The sequence below is a fragment of the Phascolarctos cinereus genome, unplaced genomic scaffold, assembly GCF_003287225.1.
Source record: "Phascolarctos cinereus isolate Bilbo 61053 unplaced genomic scaffold, phaCin_HiC Scaffold_3;HRSCAF=262, whole genome shotgun sequence".
In the NCBI taxonomy this organism is placed as follows: Eukaryota; Metazoa; Chordata; class Mammalia; order Diprotodontia; family Phascolarctidae; genus Phascolarctos; species Phascolarctos cinereus.
In genome coordinates this window covers 33,521,633-33,545,154 of record NW_027555736.1, presented here as the reverse complement: position 1 = coordinate 33,545,154, position 23,522 = coordinate 33,521,633, and the positions used below count along the sequence as shown (strand labels likewise).

Sequence of the window (23,522 nt, the reverse complement as noted above, 5' to 3'; positions counted from 1 at the left end):
AACAGGACAAAGGCATACAGATAGCAGATGGTGTTGGAAGAACAGAGAAAAGACCAGTTTAGCTGCCTCATAAAGTATAGAAGGTGGAAATTTGTTCATTGAGATTGGACAGATAAGTCGGGGCCAGGTTGGGAAGGACTTTGAAAGCTAAACACTCAAGTTTATATTTGATTCCAGAAGAGTTCTTGGGCTGGGTTGAATAGATCGGTGATACGATCACATCTGTGTTTAAGAAAAATCACTTTGGCAGCCCCACGTAGAGTGGACTAGAGTGGTAAGAAATGTGAGTCCAAAAGTGCTGGTGCAGGAATCTAGCCAGGTGCTGAAGACCAACATCTCACACTGTATACCAAGATCAAGTCGAAATGGGTACGTGATTTACACATAAAGGGAGATACCATAAGCAGTTTAAGAGAGCATGTTATAATTTATCTGTCCGATTTTTTAATAAGGGAAGAATTTAGGACCAAAAAAGATATAGAGAGCATTATAAAGTGAAAAATAATTTTGATTATATAAAATGAAAATTTTTGCTCAAACAAAAGCAGTGCAACCAAAATTATAAGGAAAGCAGAAAACCAGAGGAAAAATTTTTGCAACATGTATCTCTGATAAAGGCCTCATTTCTCAAATATATAGAGAATTGAGTCAAAATTCCAAAAATAAAAGTCATTTCTCAAATGATAACTGGTCAAAGGATTATAAGTGGGCAGTTTTCACACAAAGAAATCAAAGCTATCTATAGTCATATAAAAATGCTCTAAATCACTATTGATTAGAAAAATGCTAATTAAAGCAAGTTTGAGGTACCATTTCACATCTATCAGATTGGCTAATATGACAAAAGAAAATATTGAATGTTGGAGGGGTTGTGGAGAAACTGGGACATTAATGCATTGTTGATGGAATTGTGAACTGATCCAACCATTCTGTAGAGCAATTTGGAACTATGCCCAAATAGCTATAAAACCAACCCTTTGATCCAAAAATACCACTGCTAGGTCTGTATCCCAGAGACATCCAAAAAAAGGGAAAAGGACATATTTGTACCAAAAATATTTATAGTACCTCTTTTTGTGGTAGCTAAGAATTGGAAATCAAAGGGATGCCCATCAATTGAGGAATGACTAAACAAGCTGTGATATATGATTGTAATGGATTATTGTTGTGCTGTAAGAAATGACAAGCAGGATGATTTCAGAAAAACCTGGAAAGACTGACATTAATCGATGTATAGTGAAGTGAACAGAACCAGGAGAACACTGTACCCAGTAACAGCAGTATTGTTTGATGAAGAATTGTGAATGGCATAGCTATTCTCAGCAATACAGTGATCCAGGACAATCCCAAGGGACTAATGATGAAGCATGCTATCCGCCTCCAGAGAAGGAACTGATACAGTTTGAATATAGACTGAAGCATGCTATTTTTCTGCATTCTTTTTTTTTTCCTTTTATTCAAGTCTTCTTGTAAAAATTACTGATATGGAAATATTTTACAAAATTACACATGTATGACCTATATCTCATTGCTTACCATCTCAGGGAGGGGGAAGGGAATGGAGGGATAGAATTTGGAACTCAACTTTAAATTAAAATGTTTAAATTTTTTTTTAAGTGTCGAGGGCCTGAATTCAGGTGGCAGGTTTGGGAGTAGAGAGAGCCTCAAGAATGTAACAACTGGTTGGATTTGTGGGGTGAGAAATCAAGAATGATGCCAAGATGATGACCCCAGGAACCTGGAAGAATTGGTAGCATCTTCTATAGAAGTAATGAAGTTTGGAACAGGGTTGGCTGGGGGAGGAGGATGAGTGGGAGAATGAGTCCATTGGGACTTGTTGAGTTTGAGATATTTCTGAGACAGCTAGCTTATAGGCAATGGGTCACGCAGTACTGAAGCTCAGAGGACAGAAGAAGGCTGGAGCTAGAACTCTGAAAGTCTTCTTCATAGAGATGATAGTTAAAGCCATGGACTTACTAAGCAAGCAAGTGTAGAAGGAAGGAGAAGAGAAGAACACCCACTTTTAGGAGGTAGAGTAAGGAAGATAAGCCAGCCAAGAAGATGGAGGAGTGGTCATGCTCGTAGAAGGAGGCCTGGAGAGAAGAAAGTGTCCAGGAGGAGAGGTTATTGAGCAGTGCTAAAAGCAGCCCATAGAGCAAGGAGAAGAACTGAGAAGAAAAGACTCGTGTTTGACAGGAAATCACTGTGGAAAGAGCTGTTCCAATTAAATGATGTGGTGGGGAGCTTTTTTCAAGATTTGGCTGTGAAAAAGAGGAGCTCCACAGAGTGAGAGGTTGAGGAGAGATGCTGGAAGATTGAGACTGGAATAATTGTGGTTGGTCTTAGAAAAGTGCTGCCTCTCAGAGACTGAAGAAAAAGGAAAGTGTAGGGAATGAGGTCTAAGGCTCTTGGTTTTTTTTGGGTTTTTTTTAATTTTTTTATTTTTTAGGCAATTGGGGTTAAGTGACTTGCCCAGAGTCACACAGCTAGTACGTATCAAGTGTTTGGTCCGACGTCAGATTTGAACTCGGGTCCTCCTGACTTCTCAGGGCCGGTGCTCTATCCACTGCGCCACCTAGCTGCCCCAGGTCTAAGGCTTTTGAAATGAAGAGATGAGGAGGAGCAAGCTCACGTTATGTGGCTTCACTAAAGTAAGACACAGAGTCTACAACTGAGAGGCAGGATTGTGAGAAGATTGAGGAAGAAAGGGAAGTTTTGGACAAGCATCTATGGATAGTGAGATAAGAAATAAATTTGGGAAGAGTAAAAAAACTGCTTTTGCTGCAGTGAGGGCCCAGATGAAGTTACTGATCCAAGTGTTTATATGGTACCCTTATTACTTGCTCTGCTCTGCTCTCTCCTCTCTCCTCTCTTCAACAGATATTTCATTTATGTCTTCCTGTTCGGACTAAGAGGAATCTTAGAATTCCTCCATGTTGCTGTTAAGAATTTTCCGTTAAGAGGAAATCTTTTTTTCCTTTTTGCATGTGAGCTGTAACGGAGGCTGTGCTGAATGTTGTCGCTTACAGGAAAATTTGTCCGTAGTGCATTTCTCTCCAAAATAACGTGATGAGCTGGATTTGCCTTTCTTAGGAGCCTGCTTTCATATACATACAAGTGTTGACTTTTCTCTCGAAAGTAGAATAGCAGGTAGCACCCCCTTACTAGCAGTAAAAGGGCAGCTAGGTAGCAAGTGAGTACAGTGCAGGGCCTGGAGTCAGGAAAGCCTGAGTTCAAATCCAGCCTCAGACACTTCCTAGCTGTTTGACCCTGGGCAAGTCACTTACCCCTGTTATCCTCAGTTTCCTCATCTGTAAAATGAGCTGGAGAGGGAGATGCCAAACCACTCCAGCATCTGTGCAAAGGAAACCCCAAGTGGGATCACTAAGAGTCAGACATGATGGAAAGCGACTAAACAACCAGTTGCAGGCCCTCGTTATTTTGCAGTAGGGAAGATGTAATGAGTTTGGAGTCATCCCTAAACACACATAGATCCAGTAAAGAGGAATTCCTTCCTCCTTGCCTTTTCTTGGTAATGTGCTTTTGCAAGTGCCTGATTTGAGCAGAGAGGGAATGCACCAAGGTCAGGAATTAAGTTTCCTGGAACCTGTAAGGAGCCCTATATCAGAGCTGGAAAAATGCTATGTGCATTTCATTTGTGTCCATATCATCCTATAAATCCTTCATGGTGGAGATACCCATTGTACTAGTGGTTTTCTATATCTTCTAAAATGTGATTAGCTTCAGTGCAGCCCTCTGTCTGTTAGTCTTTGTTCTCAGTATGTGATAATTGCCCCACTTTTCATTTCCTAGTTCCATTCAGTGAGCATTTTTAAGTGCCTAGTAGGTGTATGTCACTGTGTCAGATACTGGAGATGTAAAGACAAAACAAAAAACAGTCCGTCCCCTCAGAGATCTTCTATTCCAGTAGCTGGGGGCATATCATGAAAATAGACAAGTATACATGATTATTTGAGAAGGGAAAGGACATTAACTTCTAGGAAGATGAAGAAAGTCATGCAGTAAGAGACTATGTGTGAGCTGAGCATTACAGAAAAAAAGGGATTCTAAGAGGTAGAAGGATGGATGGATGTAATAGCATAGAATTCATGCTCCTTAAGGACATGCATTTTATTTAAATTTTTTTCCCAATGCCCAGCACAGAACTGTGAACACAGTAAGTGCTTAATTAGTACACCCATACATACACAAGTAGCAAGTATTATGTAGGCATGTTCTTCTTTCTCTTTCCCAGTTTTCACCATCTTTCTGGTTTAAAAAAAAGCAGATGAAAATGAAGAAGCCCAGAATATTTCATCATACTACAGACATCTTTTTAACATCCCAGAGTGTCCCAGAAGTACTTATTGGAAAAAAGTATTCTAAGTCAAGGAAACAGTGATGAGTTTGTCTCTTTAGGTTTTAATTCTGGCAGTGACACAGAGCTTCTTTCTTTAACTTTCTTATTTATTAATAACAAAGTATACACACACATACTATATATATACGTATACACACACACACACACACACACACACACACACACACACACACACATATGTGCCATGCTCTTGTTGAGGTAGTGATGAATGATTCCAGAACTGATTTTAACTTTTTTCCATTAAAAGATTCTTGCAGTATATGATAATGAGCGTCTAATTATAAAAACAAAGTCTGTGGACACTTATTTGTATAATCACCAGTCATTCTTTGATTACTGTATGCCAAGTACTGTGGTAGGCCATTGGTGATGATACAGAAAGACAAGGCTCTGCTGTCATGGGGCTTACAGCCTAATAGGAGAACTGTAACACCCATGCATGTGTATCACTATACGATAACAATAATGCAGGCTACAACTAAGCAAAAAAGAGGTGCAGAGTGCTATGTGAGATCTCAGAAGAGAAAAAGTCTTTTGTCTCTGGTGGGGAGGTAAAATAGGAGGTCAGGAAAGTTTTCTTGGAGAAAATACATTTGAATTGAATCTTGACAGGTTGGATTTCAAAAGAGGTCTTTGGACAAATAGTGTGAGCAGAAGCACAAGAAACTATTAGATCTGTACTAACAGTAGCAAGTAGTCCAATTTGACTGAAGCTTGGTACATGTGGAGGAGAACAGTATGAGGTAAGGCTGGAAAACTGGGGAAATTCAAACTTACAGAAGGACCTAGAACACCAGAATGTTCTTTACAAAGGTAAAGGGTTTGGACATAGTAAGTGAAAGGAAAGCCATCGGAGGTTTTTTGAGCACAGAAGAGCGATACGGTCAGGTGTCTCTACACAAATGAAGATGACTGTATCAGCAATGGGAAAAATTAATCTAAGGTGGGGAGAAAGTGGAGGCAAGGAAAGTAGTTAGGCTGCAAAATAGTCCATATGGGTGGAAATGAGAGCCTCAGTTAGGGTTGTAGCAGTGGGAGCAGAAAGGAGGAATCGGGTGTGATTGATATCATGGGGATAGAGTCAAGAGAACTTGATACTGACTGCTCATGAGATGTGTGGGGGAGAGTCAGAGTGGGCTTGGGTGACTGAATAGCAGGGGGAGAAAGAGATTCTAGGGGGAATGCCGAGTCCTGTTAGGAATCTAATTTGCTCCCTGGTGGAAAAATCCCAGGAGACAGTTGGAAATTTAAGTCTGGAACTTTCTGGAAAAGTTAGGCCTACAGATTTTAGAATTACAGGTAGTAATAGTAATAATAGTCATTTCTATAGTGGCTGTATAGTGTATGTTCCCAGTACTGTGGAGTAGGTGCTGTGGATTCAAAGACAAAAAAATTAAAAGTGATCTTCCATTGTGAGTTGGTTATTTTTGGAGAGGAGTGGTGGAAGTTGTTGGGTATGGATGAGATTGTCGAAGGAAATAATAAAGAGAGAAAGGCCCAAGAGAGAACTTTGGTAAGTCTTGGAATGAAAGAGTAAGGCCATTGAAATATACCAAGAAGCAATAGTAAGAAGAGATAAGGAGGAGAAGATAATCACATGACATGTCAAAGGGACCTCAGAGGGCATCACGTCCAACCTGTACCGATGCAAGAAACTTCTTCCAGAAGTTACCTCCAACAAGTGGTCAGCCCACCCCTCTTGGCATTCGTTTTTTCATAAGTATTCTCCATTCCAGTCAAAATAGGATGGACATGATATTGTATCTCCTATCTTTATCTCATAGAATCCCTGGCTTTTCCTTCAAAGCACACCGTGGAACCTTTCTTAATTCCCACTTTACCCCCACCCCTAGAAATTATAATTATATTACGTGAATATACATTGTATTGATGTAGTAGGTGCTTAATATATGTTTATTGAATTGCATCCATTCTTCTGAGTAATCCAGTTATGTTCTGAGCCTCTTTTGGTTGCCCTGATCGTTAGAATGTTTTTATTTAAGCAGAACACAGATCTGTTCATGAGAGTAAGGACATTGAGGCTGCTAATGGAACGGAGGATTTAAAGCACCCCACCTAGGCCTTTCTTATTCCCTCCCAAAGTATTCTATGCTGTAAAATTGCTCCCTCCCCCAAAGAACTTTTTAAGTAAGCTCCTATTCCCTCTGTTTAGCAGATCACGATTATATGTTAAAAGAAAAGGAACATGATCAAACTAATCCGCCTATTGTTGATATAGCTTCTTAACCTTAGTAAAAGTATTTGCATTTTTTAAAAAGAGGCTGTTGGTTAACCCAAATGAATCGGTGATTAGTGACATTTTGAGGCTTTTTTTTTTTGCCCTTTTCATGGGCAGATTGAAATAAAAACTTTCCATATGGAAGGATATAGGAGTGAGGGAGTGGAAAGCCAAAGGGGCCAATCCCCAGAACATGTGGACTAGCTGTACTTGGGAAGCTTCCCTAAACTATTATTTCTTTTCACAACTTTTTTCTTTCCTTTACTTCTGAACCCAGAGTTTCTCTAAAAATTCCAAATGTTTTCACAGTAGCTTTCAAATCAGCAACAGGGAAGATTCTGGTGGGTTGTATACTGGGAAGGAAGGGCAGCATTTTGTATGTAGAGATCATTTGTAAATCAGGGACTACTGCACTTATTTTCTTAACCCAGAAATTGGGAGAATTAATGTTGACCAAAGAAAAGAAAATTTGCCCAATTTAAGTACTTGTTAGTGTCCATGTAGATTGCCTTTTTATGGGTTTGTTGTTGTTGTTGTTGTTTTTCCAGTACATCTGCTGACTTTGTGGATAGAATCCATTTTAGTGAAAAGACAAATTTATTACTAAATAATTATATTTTTTTGGCTTGAATTAACAATTCCAGTTTAATTTCATTGGTTCATAATTCAACAAAACATTCACTAAATAAATACATATATGATGCACAGGTGAATATTTAATGAAGCAATATCATTAAATTCAGACATCAAGCATTTCCTTTGTGTAAGGCATTTAGGAATACAAAAAATGGAATGGTCCCTGCCCTTAGAAAGCTTACATCCTACCAGGTGTTATATATAGCAGGTACACAGATAAGTTCAAATTAATTTCAGGAGGAAGAAATCTGCAGCAACTGGTGTGTGTTAGCAGCAGGGGAGGTCAGGAAAGGTGTGACATAGAAAGAAGATTGTGCCTGACAGAAGCCGACTCTGAGAGATAATGATCAGGAAGGCTGTCGTTTCAGACATGGAGGGACAGCTGTATACAAAGGTGAAGGGCAGGAGATGGAATGTTGCCTAAGTCTAGAAAGGAGCCAGATTGTGGATGACTTCAAATTCCAGGCTGAAAAGTTTTTATTTTATTCTAGAGGCGATAGGAACCCACTGAAAATTTTTGAGCAAGGGAATGATATATAATTGAACCAGCGCTTACTTTAGTAAGCTTATTTTGCTAACTGTTGCACTTGAATTGTTGATAGGACATCTATGTGAATATATCCAACAGCCTGGACTGGAATTCAGGAGGGAAAAGATTAGAGCTGGATATATAGGTTTTTGAGTAATCTTCCTAGATGGCATTTTTTGTACAACAGCTATTTTTTGTTAGAGAATTCATTTTGGTGGATTGTGGAGAGAGATTTTGTGTGAGAGATATTTTGGAGGAAGAAATGACAAGATTCGGCAACAGAATTGATAGGTTGAGTGAAGATGAAGAATACAGGATGTTGATAAGGTTGTGAAATGAGTGACTGGGAGCAAAGTCTTGCTCTTCACAATAACAGAAGGCTGCAAGGGGGAGTACACTTGAGTTTAGATAATGGGTTCTGTTTTGGGCTTAGTGAATTGAGAACATTCCCTTTGAAACATCCCATAGACTGTTGGTGATAGAGAACAATAGGTATGAATGTGTGTGTCTGGAAGTTATCTGTAGAGAGATGCTCATTGAATCTGTGGGAGCTAATAAAGTAACCAATCAGTCAGTAAACATTTATTAATCTGTGTGCCAGGCACTGTACAAGTACAAGAAAAATGAGACCTCCCCTACGCATAATGAGTTTACATTCTAATGATGAGAGATTATAAAGAAAAGGCCTGGGACAGGGCCTTGAGCAGGTAACCACCCAATGAATGGGCGTGCCATAGATACTGTTTTCCTCATTTTACAGATGAAGAAAACTGAGGGAAACAGAAGTAAAGTGACTTGCCCAGGATCACATGGCTAATAAGTGTCTGCAGGCAGATTTGAACTTGGGTCTTCTTGATTCCAGGTCCAGAGCCTGATAGCCTGAACAAGGATGATGACCAGAGAAAATGCTGAGAGATGAACCAATAAGAGATCATGAGAAGTAGGGGCAGCTAGGTGGCACAGTGGATAGAGCACTGGCCTTGGAGTCAGGAGGACCTGAGTTCAAATTTGGCTTCAGACACACAACACTTACTAGCTGTGTGACTCGGAGTAAGTCATTCAACCCCAATTGCCTCCCCCTCCCCCCCAAAAAAGAGATCATGATAAGGATGAAGAATTTAGATTTAGATCAAGTGAGACAGTAAGCAGCCGCTTTGAATACCTTAACACTTACATGCATTGCTAGATTATGATCAGATGAAGAAATTTCAAAGTTCATGTTCATAAAAATGGAATACTTGTCATGCCAAGATCAAGGGTGTAACTGCCCCTCTGTGTACCTGAGATAAAATTCAAGAGCATGGGAGTTGAATAGTTTGAGGAACTGCAGGGTTGGTGGTATTTAAGGGAATATTTACATTTATTTATGTTGGAGCTCCCTTGTATAAAGGGGTAAGAGTTGACGTCGTTAGGGAAGACTAGAAGCCAAGCAGTGAATGCATTAAGAAAGAAGTGTCCAGAGGGTTAATAGAAAACAGCCTCGAGAACCTATATTGGGTGAAAAAACTGCACTGCCAAGTGCATGGCCTGATCTTTCTATTAGTCCTGTGCTCGGTGCAGCAGCCTGGGATTTCTTACAAGGTTCTCCCTGGCATAGTGCACGGCCTTGCAAGCTGGTGGTGTCTGGAGCACCTTCTTCTGCCTTTCTCTTCCACTCCGGCAGCTGCTGTGCCACTTTTGGATAGCTCTGGTGGTTAGGACTTCAGGCCTAAATTAGCTTCTTTTCAGCATCTACCCATTGCTCAAGCAGTTTGCTTTCTGAGACCAAACAAAAAAAGTCTTGCTCCCATGTCACAGCTCTTCCAATGCTTGGACAGTCGTGTTCTCCTTGAGTTTTCTCTTCTCCAAGCTAAACACGCCCCATTCTTTCAGCAGAGCCTCACACTTATTCAAGGTCCTTCACCATCTTCCCTGTCCGCGGACATTTTCCTGTTTTATTGATGTCCTTAAATTATGAAGGTCAGACCGTATTTCACTGCATAATCATTGCTACCACATAATCATCGCACCCTGGTTTTTTTGTTTTGTGTTTTTTTCCAGTCCAAAAATTGGTTTATAGCCTTTCATCTCATAATTGTCGTGTGGTATAATTCTGTTCATCGCACCCAAAAAAAAGCTTCACATAATGGTTGCACCTCACTTTTTTGCAAGAAAATTTGGCATAAAATGTGTAGCAATTATGTGGTGAAATATGCTGCTCCACCTGCGGTCTAATGAGGGCAAAGCAAAATGGGACCATCCCCTCTCAGTTCTTGGAAGCTCGGATTCTCTCCGTGCAGACCAGGATTGCATTTGCTTTTTTTGGCTTGCCATTGCATGCTGGTGACTCTCATTCACCTTGCAATGTAGTACAAGCTGTTAGATCGTTTTCAGAATACTGCTACTCAACCATGCTTCCCCCATCTTGTACTTGTGAAGTTTAGTATTTTGTACCTAAGAGTATGATTTTACATTTATCCATGTTGAGTTTCATTTTAGCCCATTACTCTTGAGTTCAGATCTCTCATTTTACAAACTGATGCCCAAATTAGGGAAAGGACTTTCCAGAGGTCACATAGTATCATTCCAAGTCAGGATTCAATTCCAGGTCTTTTCACTCATAAGGAGGAAACAACATATCTCCCATCCATTGTACCTTCCTCATTGTGTTGGCTTTCAGCATTTGTATGTAATATATTCTTCGTATCTCCCCTTCCAGAACATCATTCTTTACATTTCTCAAATGCCACACACTAGTGTTTCAGACTCGGTCTGACCTTAAGGTCTAGGGCATCGTCAGGCACAGATCCCGCCCGAGACTGATTGCGGGAAGTGGGTTGGTAGACTTGATGCTAGTGGCTCACCCTTAATGCTGAGCCTTGCATATTCCCATTCACTCTGTTGAAAATCATAGTTTTCCAAATGATTTGACTAGTTTAGAAACCTTTAGACTTTATTCTTTCCTCTTTCTGCCCCCTCTCCCCACCCCCCAGTATAATCCACTCATCCCTATCAGCCCACTTTTTTTTTAGTGCTCAGTTCTTGGGGACCCAGCTGTTCACTGATGAGAGAAAATACTATCTAAACCATATGAGTTAAGTAAAACAAACTTAAAAGTAAGAAAGAAATGTGCGTTCTCTGAACTTCCTTTGTTTATATGATTTGTTTATGTGTTGTTAAGGTTCTTGTCCAGCTGTCTCCCCACATTTCAGAAATGAACGAAGGCACAAAGGCCTGTGACTGGGAACAGATGTGGAAAGAGTTCATTTGGGAACCAAGTGCAGCATAGAAGGAAAAACACTTCATTTGCCCACCAACAGATAGTAAATTTTCCCTTTGGGCTGAGTGTGGGAGTGCCAAGAGTAGCCAGATTGACAAGCCTGAAGTTCTAGAAAGGTTGTTGACCTTCCTGGAAAACTTTCCGAAAGAAGCCTGGCAAGTGAATCCTAACTTCTTAGAGAAAAGCGTGTGTTCCCTTTCGGGGGAACCAGAATATGTGGTGGTATTGGATTCAAGTACCCAGTGTTAGACTTATATCTAATTTACTAGAAGTTCCTTTTATGTGAAATGAGGAAACAGGACTGATGAAGGTAGCACAATGTAGGATTTATTTGGTAAGAAAAGAACTTGCTTTCACTGACCCCCTCCACATACATGCCTTCAGTTGAGCCCGGACCATTCCAGAATATCTATAACAGTGCAGGCACACCCGTTACTGCGTCTTTCATATTGAGAGTTGGGTTTCGGATTTGATGTGAAGACATATCCCATTTCCAGGACCACTGGCTTTAGGACTTAGATGCCATTTTTACATTGAGCCTCTCCTCCTCAGCCTTAAATGAATTTCTTATTATGGGGAGAAGGCAGTTCAGTAGTGGCTTGGGGGGCAATGAAAATTCCTCTCTCCTGTCTCCTGAGCTTCACTTGCTGTAATTCATTCATCCAAATGTGCACTGAAATGTAAACATTTCACCATTTTGTATTGGAAGCCCCCAAACTATAGGGGAAAATGTAGACTAGACGATGAGCATTACTATTTTGAGAGAGTCCAGTCACAGCATCATCACCTGTGAATTCTTTCTAAACTTGTCACCAGTCGAGTGAGTCCTTGCTCTGCGTTGGCTGATATGGGTATTCAGTTTTAATTGCCACCCTAAGAGATCATCTCCTTAGCAACATGCTCTAAATGGGGAGAGCCCGCAAAGTGAAGTTTCAATTTATTTATGATTCTCTATTTTTTTAAAAAATTTCTCATGGTTGATTGAAGTCCTTTTTCCCTAAGTGCTTTGCATTCTGCTGAAGTGTCTGAAGCTTAGGGTCATCTCTAGCAATTGGTTTGAAGATCGCATTTTGTGCTAGGTGGGAGGCTTCCACTTTTAGCTACTTAGGATGAAGCCCTTATTGGTGAGCCTTGAGAAGGAAAAAGGAAATATCTTTGCAGAGGGTACACTCAACAAAATGACTCAGTTTGCGGTGTCAACCTTTTTTCCTTTGGGCTTTATCTGTAACCTAAAAGATCTGATTTTTTTTATAATTTTTTTTTTCATTTAAGCTTATTTATTTCCTGTACCTAGGTGCATGTTGTTTCTGCTGGCATGCAGGGGAGTGGGGAGGAAGGTATTTCTGACCTGGAAATGTGGTTTCTTTGACTCATAACCACATCAGTCTGCCCTCCCTCCCCCACTTCCTTTTCAGCATTTCCTTAGGAGGGCTCAGTTTATCACCTTTTAAGCTAAAGATGAATCATCTGGGCCTTTGGGTTAGACTGAGAGCTGGATAATGCTGCAATAACAATGCCTTTCATTTATATAATACTCAAAGTGCTTGTCATTGGAAGAGCTCGGTGTTTATAAAGCACTTTCTCTTTAATCCTCACTAGACCCCTGTGAATTAGGTCAATATTATTGTCTAGATTCTAGAAGTGGAAAAGTGAGACACAATGAGGGTTAAGTGACCTGCTCAGGGTCATAATGCTTACCAGTCACTTTGTTCCACAGTTTCTACAGCAGGATTACCTTTACAGCTCTTTGGTGGATAAGTATGTTTTCTCATGTTATGCCCCAAACATTAAAGTGTCTTGACTGTTTTCGGCCTGGTCAGCTGATAGGAATAGGCTTCAAGAGAGTCCTTTAGTGCTAAGGTTTGAGTTGGTAAATCCAGGTCACAAAACCAAATGTTTAAGAACAGCACTGCTCTGCTGATGTTGTAACCTTAAGAAAAGTTCTTAAATGGGCAGGACTTTTGCTGGAATTAATTAAACTATTAATTATTTTTTCACCTTCCCTTCCTTTCAGAGAGATGGAAAATCTGATGAGTAGCTCAGCCCTCCCCCCACTGTTTGCAGATGATGACGGCTCTAAGGAGAGTAGTGATATGGCTGCGGCTGGGTAAGTAGCTGCTTCGGGCCCCCGGCCTCAGCTTCTGATAGAGCTTAGAGATGCCTGCCAAGCAGGCCAAACTCCATGGCACTGGGATGGATGTTTTGTGTGCTCTTGTTCTGTGATACTGTTGAGATCCATTATGAACTTCTCTTTAATCTGTGTCCTGCAGTAATTTGAAACAGGGCCTCACAGGAAGAGATATATAAAAGTTGGTATTCTGATTGCTGTTGTTTCCTTTTTTTTTTCCTTTTTGTTGTTGTTGTTTGTTTTGTTTTGGGGGGGGTTGGGTTTGGGTTTTTTTTTCCTTTTTGGTGAGGCAGTCAGGGTTAAGTGACTTGCCCAAGGTCACACAGCTAGTAAGTGTTAAGCCAGATTCAAACACAAGTCCTCCTGATTCCAAGACTGGAGCTCTATCCACTGTGCCACCTAGCTTCCCCTTCTTTTTGTTTTTATCATGTATGTGCAGTACCCACTTAAGAAGTCTCTCTCAAAGGAATTATGCCCATTAAAGAAATAACTACCTTAGGAATGGCCCTTAAAAAGAAATGAACCATAATGCCCATGTTCCCAGAGATTACAAAACAAACTTTGCCCCCCTAGATATGTAGTGACAAAAGACTATGTGCCCAAGTTACAAATTTGTATCTTTTTTGCAAAAAAAAAAACTCAGTAGCGTTAGCTGACTTCTGCATTCTCAATTTCTCCTCTTTGGAAATTTCTGACAAAATATGTATGATTTAGAGGAGTTTATATAGTGAAGAATTAACATTAGTTGGGCTATTGCTTTCATTAAAAATCTGTATTCTGCCTGTAGAGGGAATGTTACAGTAGTAGATAGTATATATGGCATATAGTATAGTGTAGTATAGTGTAGCGTAGCATAGCATAGTATAGTATAGTACAGTATATAGATATAGTGGATAGGTGGAGTTGGAGCCCAGAGAATTCAGGTCCTACCTCTGACATGTTCTGGGTATGAGACCCTGCACAAGTCAATTAAAACCTCTCTGGCCCTAGGGGACTTTCTTAAGACTCTAGATTGTATAAAAAGTGCCTACCTGCATTGGTAAAGGTAGGTTTCTCATGTGAGAGTTCTCTCTACCAGGCAGTTCACAGGTCTGACCCTTTTCTTAGGTAATTGCTGTCCCCCAGAACAATCTATTTGCCAAAGAATAAATATACTTATTAATAGATTTGAGATAGTCCATAATCCCCAAATAGAATTGTTGTGACTTCCTCAGAGTTGGGACAATGACTATATTCCAACTGCTATAGTAGAGTTGAAGCTTAGGAACCATTGTCTCGCTCTTCTCACCCCCCCTCCAGAACCATACAGCAGGACTCCCCTCCTTCGTCCTGGGCACTCGGCTTTTCTTAACGTTGCCTAAGATCACGTTAGCTTTTTGTCAGCTGTAGTGCACTTTAAACTCAAAGTGAGCCTTTGGTTTAGTTTTAAAACACCACCACTGCCACTACCACCACCAAAAAACAACAAACCTTTTCCCCAGGAACTTTGTAACCATCACCCTCCCTCCATCCCTCTTCTCCCTGCTGGTATTGGAAGTGTCAGAGGAAGGGGATGGTTGCCACCGGTAAAGGGGCATCAAAGACAAGAGAGGCACCCCCCCCCCACCTCCCCACTGCTTTGGCAGCAGAATAGAGTAGACAAATGAGGATACTTCTATTTATAAATGATTAAGGGCTCACCATTGAAATAAACTATAAATCAGGTTAGCTTAAGAAGTTCCTGAGAAAGGGTGTTTCCTGAATCTCCTTAGCCTTTTCCCTCCCTGTGCAGCTCCCACTTTCACTGTGTCTCCATTTTGGGACAGTATTTTTCCTATGAGTGATACCACATAAAGCTTGGGTTGCAAATTAAGCCGAGTAGTTTAGAGGCCTCTGTTACATGGGAAAAGCTACAGCATTAAGAGAAGAATTCACCCTGGGGACTCCTTTGAAGGCGAAGAGTTTTGGGATAAAGTCCCTTTTTCTCAGTTGACCGGCTTCCTGAAGATCTTTCTTCAAATTCTGACCCGTCTTCGGTGAGCATGGAAACAGCGTTTCATTTATTTATTTATTTATCTGTTTATTTATTTTGATTTATCAACAATCACTTCCATATGCTTTTGAGTTTAAAATTTTTCTCCCCCTTCTTTCCCATCACCCTCCCCAAGACAGCGCACAATCTGATACAGGCTATACATATACATTCCTGTTATGATGTTGTAAGGAAGAATTAGAACCAATAGGAGAAACCACCAGAAAGAGGAAACAAAACTCAACAGAAGAAAAAAAAAAGCAAATAGTATGCTTTGATCTGCATTCAAACTCCACGGTTCTTTCTTTGGATGTGGATAGCGTTTTCTATCACAAGGCCTTTGGAGAAGTCTTAGATCCTTGTATTGCTGGGAAGGGTTAAGTTTATCAATATCAGTCATCGCACAACGTGGCTGTTATTGTGTACAACGTTCTCTTGGTTCTGCTCACTTCACTCAGCATCAGACCATACGAGTCTTTCCAGGTTTTTCTGAAGTCAGCCTGTTCATCATTTCTTATAGCACAATAGTATTCCTTTACATTCGTATGCCACAACTTGTTCAGTCATTCCCCAATTGATGGGCATCCTCTCAATTTCCAATTCTTTGCCACTACAGAAAGAGGTGCTATGAATATTTTTGTACATGTGGGTCCTTTTCCCATTTGAATGATCACTTTGGGATGTAGCCCTAGAAGTGCTATTGCTGGGTCAAACAGTATGCACCTTTATATAGCCCTTTGGGCATAGGGAAACAGCATTTTTGACTCCCTTCCTCATCCTGTATTGAAAGGCATCAGTTGATTAAATTGTTTGACCAGTTCGTGATCAGATAAGCAGTAGAGGCCTGGCGATGTGTTTTGACTGGCAGCGTGTGATTTTATCATATGTACATGCCTCCGGGAAATAAGTCCTTGTTTCTTGTGAAGGCTAAAGTTTGGTGCCCTTTCCTCTCACCTTAGGTTAGCCCATCCAGAGGTGACGTACCCTGGCGGAGCCACACCATCCACAAACAACGCAGATTTTGTGGAAGATCTCTCCCAAGTCCAGCTGCTCCAGAACGAATCTTCAAATACAGTAGAAAATAGCGAGCAGCGGCATGAGGATGAGGTGAGCCAACGTAACAGAGCCATAGATTGCCCCCCTCGCTGCCCTCTCAAGACTTAATAAACAAGGAAATCCATATCAGGGCCATTGTACCTCTCTGGGCATATTTCTCCAGTTCAGTTCTAGTCCATCTTGAGGACCATCTTTCCTACCTAGCACTCCCTCTCTCTGTCCTACTGCTCTCGTATAGGCCTTCGTGTCCTCCTGCCTGGACTGTTACTTTGGTCTTCTTGCCATTCTCCTCTCCCTGGAATCCTTCATCACACTGCCAGAAGAGTCTTCTGCATCATTCTAGCATTCCTCAGCTCACAGCTCCGCACTGGCCCCCAGGCTAGCCTTTTGACTTCTCGGCCTCGAATTCAGAGCTTCTGCAGTTTTATCTCAGTTTTACTGTGGTGTATGTGCTCTGTATTCCAGCCAAACTTAAGTATTCGGCCCCCCCCCAGAATACCTGGCAGCTTCCACTCTGTGCCTTTGTTTGTTTATTCTGTTTCCCAGACTCGGAATGACCTGCTTCCGACAGACAAAGGTTGGTTGAATTTCTGCCTGTCCTTTTAAAGCCTGCCGTAAATCAGCACCTCCTCATGTGAAGCCTTCCTTGATGCATCTTGGTGCTAACGACTGTTTACTCAGGCCTTGTGTAACACTTTGTGTTAATCCCCTGCAGGCGTCACATGTTGTGATTATTTACATGTGTGTCTTGTCCCCTGCTATATGGTAAGGCCCATGAGGTTAGAATCAGTCCGAGTCTTCTGGTGTCTTCATTGGTGAATCAGTCAGCTTCTAATTATTGTCCATAGAGTCATTTACCCTCTAGAACACAAGTGGAGTGTGTGGGGTGTTCAGGAGGACTAGCACCTCTGGTGTTAGTCAGTTTGCTGAGCCCTTTTCAGGGCTGCTCTTCTACCTTTGGTATTTGCCTCTCACCCACCTCTCACCCGTGGCTCCAAGATGCTGTAGGACGTGTGGCTGCCACATCCACACAAAACCGCTTTGGCAGACGGCCTAAACCAGGTTGAAGGAAACTGACGGGCCTCAAACCTGTGATTGAGTTCGGGGAGATGTCTACCCCAAGCATGCGAAGCCTTCCTGGGATGGAATGGGTGGAGAAGAACAGGCTGTTCCAACGGCCATGAAGGTGGCTGACGCAGGTGCTGTGGGGCATGTAGGGCTGGGTCAGACATAAACGATGTCAGAGTCATCTGCTGCATCCCAGACCATCAGCAGTTGTCTTGACTTTTGTCCTGCCGCTTGGACTTCCGTGACTGGAAGAGAGAATAAGGCTGATGACTTTGTGCAGCTCTCACTGAAATCCAGTTCATGCACAAGTCAAGACATCACCCTGTGATGTCATTGGTCCTTTATGAAAATAAAGGACAAAATATATATGTTATATGATTGGCATGAAGCCAAGCAACTTATTCCCAAAGAAGTCTACGACACTATTGCCATTGTTTGGCCGCCATTTTCTGTATTTTCTTGTCAAGCTAATTGTATCAGCTCCATATTTTGGACCATTAAAAGCTTCAAAAGAATAACTTAACAATGTTGGCTTTTGCCCATCATCATCTTAGCACCTCTTGAGCTTATGGTGAATGTTCCTCCTTGTTCAACCAGGCCAGGGCAAGCCCTCACTGGCACTACAATAACACAGTTCTTTCTGCCCTCGGCTGTAGTAACCCACATCTGTGGTCTTTGCAGCTGTGCCTGTGATTAAGGATCTGTGGGTCTGTAGCATTTTGTTAACTCTAGAATCTTTTCCCTTACATGAGGAGCGTGTGAGATGGGCAGAATCATGATCACAGTCCTAGGGTGTGCCTTCTGTTCCATAGCAAAGGTGAGAAGGATGGACCAGGTGAGAGGCTGGGAGTCTCAGGGCCAGAGTCTGAACTCTGGCTTGTCACTTACTCACAGCTTGTTTGGCCTAGAGCACGATGTTACTTACCCTCTCTGGCCCCAGTTAACTCACCTTTAAGAGAAGCAGTTTCCAGTGGTCAGGGTCACCTCATCTGCTTCTGGATTCTGGGAATATTGCTGGGTTCTCTTTGTTTGTAAAACCTCTTAGGATGAATCAATAATCTTCTGAAATATATTTAATAACTCAACATAAGTATATTTAAGAAATATTAAAAGAACAAGCCATTAACCTTTGGAACTCATTGCTTTGGTTGTCCTTGCACTTACTGAAATTCAGCTAAAGATTAGATGTTCAGGTATATAATTAAAATCTGTGATACTAGGGGCCTAGAATAATGCTGCTGTTATGGCAAATTATATGGGAAGTAAACTTTTCTGTGAAGAGGTTTAGGAAAAAATCGCTTCTGTAGTTTAGATAGTTGCTATATCTGCCTACTTCTAATTTCCCTTCCTCTTCTGAATTCAATATCCTCTCCTACTTTGTGCATTTTAATGGCTCATGGGGCTATTCTGGGCAGCGGCTTGGGTTCCTGTGGCAAATTGCTCTATGTATATTCTGAATTACACATTTAAAGAGCCTTTGTGTTAGAGGCTTAAATTTGAAGGATCATGGCATCCACAATGCTGGTTTCAATGAGTAGGGATTAACCCTCAAGTCACCCTTGAAAGTGAGACTAGTTTGCAGGATGATACAAGGCCCTGTGATGGGAAAAGATCCTGAAAAGCCTGCATCCTCTATACCTGTGACAGATGTGGAGAGTTGAAAATATCTAGGGTTTTGTTTGACAGAAAAAATAGCCTGTGTTCTTTGAATCAAAGTTCTTATCCTCGCCCATTTTTTCTTTTTTTAGCAAAGAAATAAACGAGGAGGTTGGTCCAAAGGAAGAAAGAGGAAGAAGCCGCTTCGAGACAGCAATGCTCCCAAATCTCCCCTCACAGGGTACGTGCGGTTCATGAATGAACGTCGAGAACAACTCCGAGCAAAACGGCCCGAGGTCCCCTTTCCAGAAATCACGAGGATGCTGGGCAATGAATGGAGTAAACTGCCTCCTGAGGAGAAACAGGTTATCAATTCAGATTCCTGATGCTTGCCTTGGCTTTGATTGTTACTTAAGAGGGAGGCTAGTGGCTGGTCTCTGCTGCTGTGGCAGGTGGGAGAATTGCCAGCCACTCCAAAGCTCTGGGCCATCTTGGGGGCACATCCGATCCCTGCTGTGCAAATTGAAACAGAGGCACCTCCGGAGCGCTCTTGTGAGGGGCAGGCACTAACACTGCTCCCTAACGCTGATGTCTCTGGCCTTGCCAGGCCAGCCCGAGTCAGGCGTCTGTCTGGAGTGAGGTTTACGGAGGATTAAAAAAATGTAGCAGCGGCGCGGGATTGGAAGGCTGCTTTTGAGCAGACAAGATTATTTGGAGGAATCTTCGCTTAGACTTTTTAAAGTTCCCTGAAATAGGTCTGTAAGGCCTTTTCTTTAAACCAGCTTGAGAAAATGTTGTGAAGCTGAAAACACACTTTCAGTTTTTCCAAGTTGCATTACTGAGTTCAAATGGAAGGCTAAAATGCCATTTTTCACCAATAGCAATTTTTTTTTAAATTGTGAACTGGATTAAAAGTTGTTACATGTTACCTGCTTTGTTTGCTGCAGCGGATAGAAGTGAGGATTGTAAGGAACAGGTATCTAATAACTGGTCTTTCAGGTTTATATTGGATTAATCCAGAATGGCTGTTATTTCATAGGATTTTAGACATGGAAGGGATCTTAGTGAAGCTGGCCCTCTCATTTTACAGATGAGGAAACTGAGGCCTAGGGAAATGAAGATGACTTTCCTAAGGTTACAGGTGGAAGGCAGAGCTGAGATGGGTACCCAGGGCCCCCAACTCAAGATCGGCATTCTTTCCACAGTACTACATTGCCTCAGAAATAACTTCAGTTAGTTGAATTAAAAGGAAAAAAGTAGTTGACCCAAATGATGCCGTAAATCAATAGCCTTTGTGTAAATAATTAATGGGACAAAGGCAAAAAATGTGTAAATGGAGACAGAATCAAAGTGGCTTATGTAGCGGTCCTCAGAGTGAGATCATCTTTTTTTTTCCCCCACTTCTGTCTTCACTACTCCACGTCCATGGTCCTTAGAAAGCCAAATGGCATGAGGTCATCCTCTCAGAATGAATTGATGGGACACGAACAAAACGATATTCTATTTGTCCCCCAGTGACCAGCTAAGTGTCACCTTTGCATCATTCATACCCCCTGAGGCTTTGGGTAGCCATGTGGACCTCAGCCTGCCCGACCTAAAGAAACGATATATGCATTTGGTTCTTGAGTTTTGTATGAAACTTTACCTGAATCCATGCGGATAAGACAGTCAGTTGGGAGCCTGAAAGCTAGTGCTCTGTCTCTGTAAAAACATCCAGAAGTCAGCTTGCTGCAGCTCTGCTCTCAATATTCCAAGTTCCCTCTTTTTCTTTTACTGCCTGTGCATGCCTCTTGTGGCATGGGTGTTTTGCATGACCAAACCTTCTCAGAAATCATTGAATTTTCCCTTTGTAGCGTTACCTGGACGAAGCAGACCGAGATAAGGAGCGTTACATGAAGGAGCTGGAGCAGTATCAGAAGACGGAGGCCTACAAAGTCTTTAGCAGGAAAGCTCAGGATCGGCAGAAAGGCAAATCTCACAGGCAGGGTGCGGAGGCCACGTCCATTCTTGTCGTTTGTGTGTGTCCTGGCCGGGTCCAGAGACTGCCCTCCCCCCCTTAAAGTGACAGTTTAACTGTGATGGAAGGAAGCTGTTTTAAGTTTCACTTGTCACGGTGCTTCTGACTGCAGAAGCTTCAGGAGTCCGTTTGCCTCCCACATCAGGTCAGGCTTTAACTGTTGGGCTTGTGCTTTAAGGTCCTGCATCAGACACACAGTCCTACGTTGTCCTCTTTTCCTCTCACCAGTTCGGGCTGTTTGTTCATTCCCAGAGAGCCCTTTGTCCTACCTCCATCCTCCCCAGTTCTCAAATATTCAGGCCCCTCTAACCCCCACTGCCAGGCCAGCCCCAGACCAGCAGACCTGGCAAGACCAGGGGAGAGTGTGCAGGCATGCAGCCCCAACCCCTAAGTCCAAGGATTTTGTCACTAGCTCTTAACATCACAGAGACCCAGCCTCCTCACCTGTAAGTCAGAGTCACCTGTCGGCAGGGTTGTCTGTGAGGGGTGATGACTACATAGGTATCACTTATTGTCATACAGCAGCAAAGTAAGGCTGTAATTGATGTGATGCTTATCTCCATTATCTTTCATTCCCTTCCCCTTGGAAACCCCCTCTGGGGGTGTTTGCCCTTCCTCTTGTATCTCCCTGCCATGCCTAATCACTGCCTGACCTGCGGGCCATGCTCCCCAAATGGTGGTGGTGGGCTGACTAATCCAGACATGAGGAGTGACCTCGTGGGATTTGTAGGGACAGACGTGGGACTTATTTGTCCTCTGGCACAGTTTTGCATTTTGGTTTTTTACTTCAAGTGAATGTTCTCTTGTTTTCAGAAGGAGCTCGGCAGGCTGCTCATGATCATGAGGTAAATATGTCTCTGTCTGTCAAACATTTTATCATAATTCTGTCTTTGGAGCATTTTAAGGGTTTTTCCCCTAAGATAAATTCATTTAAAAAACATGCATGGCCTGGAGTGTCCAGAGTACTGTGCAGATGTGGTGGGGCGGGGCTTGTAGGGAAGTAAGATGCAAACACAAATGACTCCAGGACACAGCATTTTGTGGGGCACAGCAGAGACTTGTGAAGACAAGTGCTCCAGGGGCCCAGGGCCCCATTCATTCCTGGTGGTGGGATCAGAGAAGGCTTTGTGTGTGGAGAAACTAGTGATTTGGGCTTTAAAGGGTGGGTAAAAATTGAGTAGATGAGAGGGGGAGGAAACAACATAAAGATGTACAAGGAGAGGGAGACAAGTTAAAGTCTCATTCGTATCCTCCATCTTGACTTGGATGGGTTGAGCTAATTACAGCTTCTGTCTGGCCCTTCACAAGACTGAGCCACATTCTTTTACCTGCCTAAAAGGAGATCAGGCGCTCATTCAGAGACAGTAGAGGGAGTGGGACACGTTTGGAAGCTGCTGGCTTGCCCTATCCCTGCTAAAAGCTCCTTACCTTTATTTTTCCATCATTTGCACCCTGAATCTAATGCTTATAAAATCTAATGCTTTTAAATGGTAAGGCAGAAGAAAATACCTGGTCTCTAGAAAAAAAAAAAGTTAGAGTGTATGAGTAAGAAACATAAAAGATTGAATGGGGGGGGGGGAAATCCATGATACTGAAAGGAATTAGCCTTGAAAGGAATTAGAGGAAATCCTGAGAAATCACAGAACAATGGGTAGGAACAGCTGGAAGGAACTTAGAACTCCTCTATGCTGATGGTTCCCAACATTCTTGAGTCTGAGGATCCATTTTTAAAGTAACAACATTGGGGGATCCCTGGCAGTCATGTTGTGGCCCTCGTTCACGGCTTTATTGGAGACATGGGGAACCTGTGATAGAGTCTGAGGCCCCCGAGAGGGGGAAACAACTCTGGCCTGTGTGCATCAGCACCCTCTTTTTGTCTGCCATCCTACATCCTGCAGTCAGCATGTCGCTCTCTTTGCCCCCCTTCTGAGATCGGGTTCTAGAGCTTCTGAAATGAGTAATTACTGTGCTGAGCCATTATATTGGCACACCATTTGCATACGTGCTGGCATCTGCAAACATTTCACCATGTCAGTAAGCCTTTCTGGGACAGACAACCCAAGAGAAATTCATCTTCTCAGTTGAATTTGTAATAGCTGACTACTTAATTCCATTCAGTAAACATTTATTAAATGTCTCCTTTGTGCAAGATGTGGTATCAGCATGGTAATAATTGATAGAGTGAGAAGGACCTGAGTTCAAATCTTGCCTCTGACCCTTAGTAGCTGTGTGACCCCAGGCACCTTACTTAAACCTCTCTATTCAGCTCAGTCAGCTTCCCAGGATTTATCTACCAAATTGCTGCTAAACTTTGATCTGCATTAGTGATGGAGATTTCCTCATATTGGTGAACTCACAGGTCCTTAAGCTTTCACACGTGGAAGGCACTGTGCTAAGTAAGCCTGTGGGATGGTGCAAACAAATGAGACAATACTATTCCTACCCCAAAGGAATTTATTATCTACTAGAGAAGAGGCAGCACCTCAGATGATTCTAACGTAAGTTAAATTGCAGGTGGACAGGAGTAGCACAAAGCCCTAAGAGCTATTTCCTTCCTTCCTGTAAGAGGTGTGAGTAGGGATACATTATCTCATGTAACGTG

The 23,522-nt window shown here is 42.2% G+C and overlaps 1 protein-coding gene across 4 annotated transcripts in view; it reads left to right on the top strand.

The window, feature by feature from the left end:
- Positions 1–23,522, top strand: part of HMG20A (high mobility group 20A) — an 81,028-nt gene that overhangs the window by 43,245 nt on the left and 14,261 nt on the right. For 2 of the 4 annotated variants that reach the window (XM_078150763.1, XM_020975155.2), the window contains exons 2-6: positions 13,059–13,151; positions 16,143–16,290; positions 19,056–19,268; positions 20,757–20,889; positions 21,734–21,765. In XM_078150763.1, coding sequence (XP_078006889.1) covers positions 13,063–13,151; positions 16,143–16,290; positions 19,056–19,268; positions 20,757–20,889; positions 21,734–21,765 — 615 coding nt within the window. In that variant the 5' untranslated portion in view covers positions 13,059–13,062. Of the gene's footprint in view, positions 1–12,781; positions 12,803–13,058; positions 13,152–15,051; positions 15,188–16,142; positions 16,291–19,055; positions 19,269–20,756; positions 20,890–21,733; positions 21,766–23,522 lie in introns of those variants that run through there. The other 2 variants (XM_078150762.1, XM_078150764.1) reach the window with 2 other exon arrangements.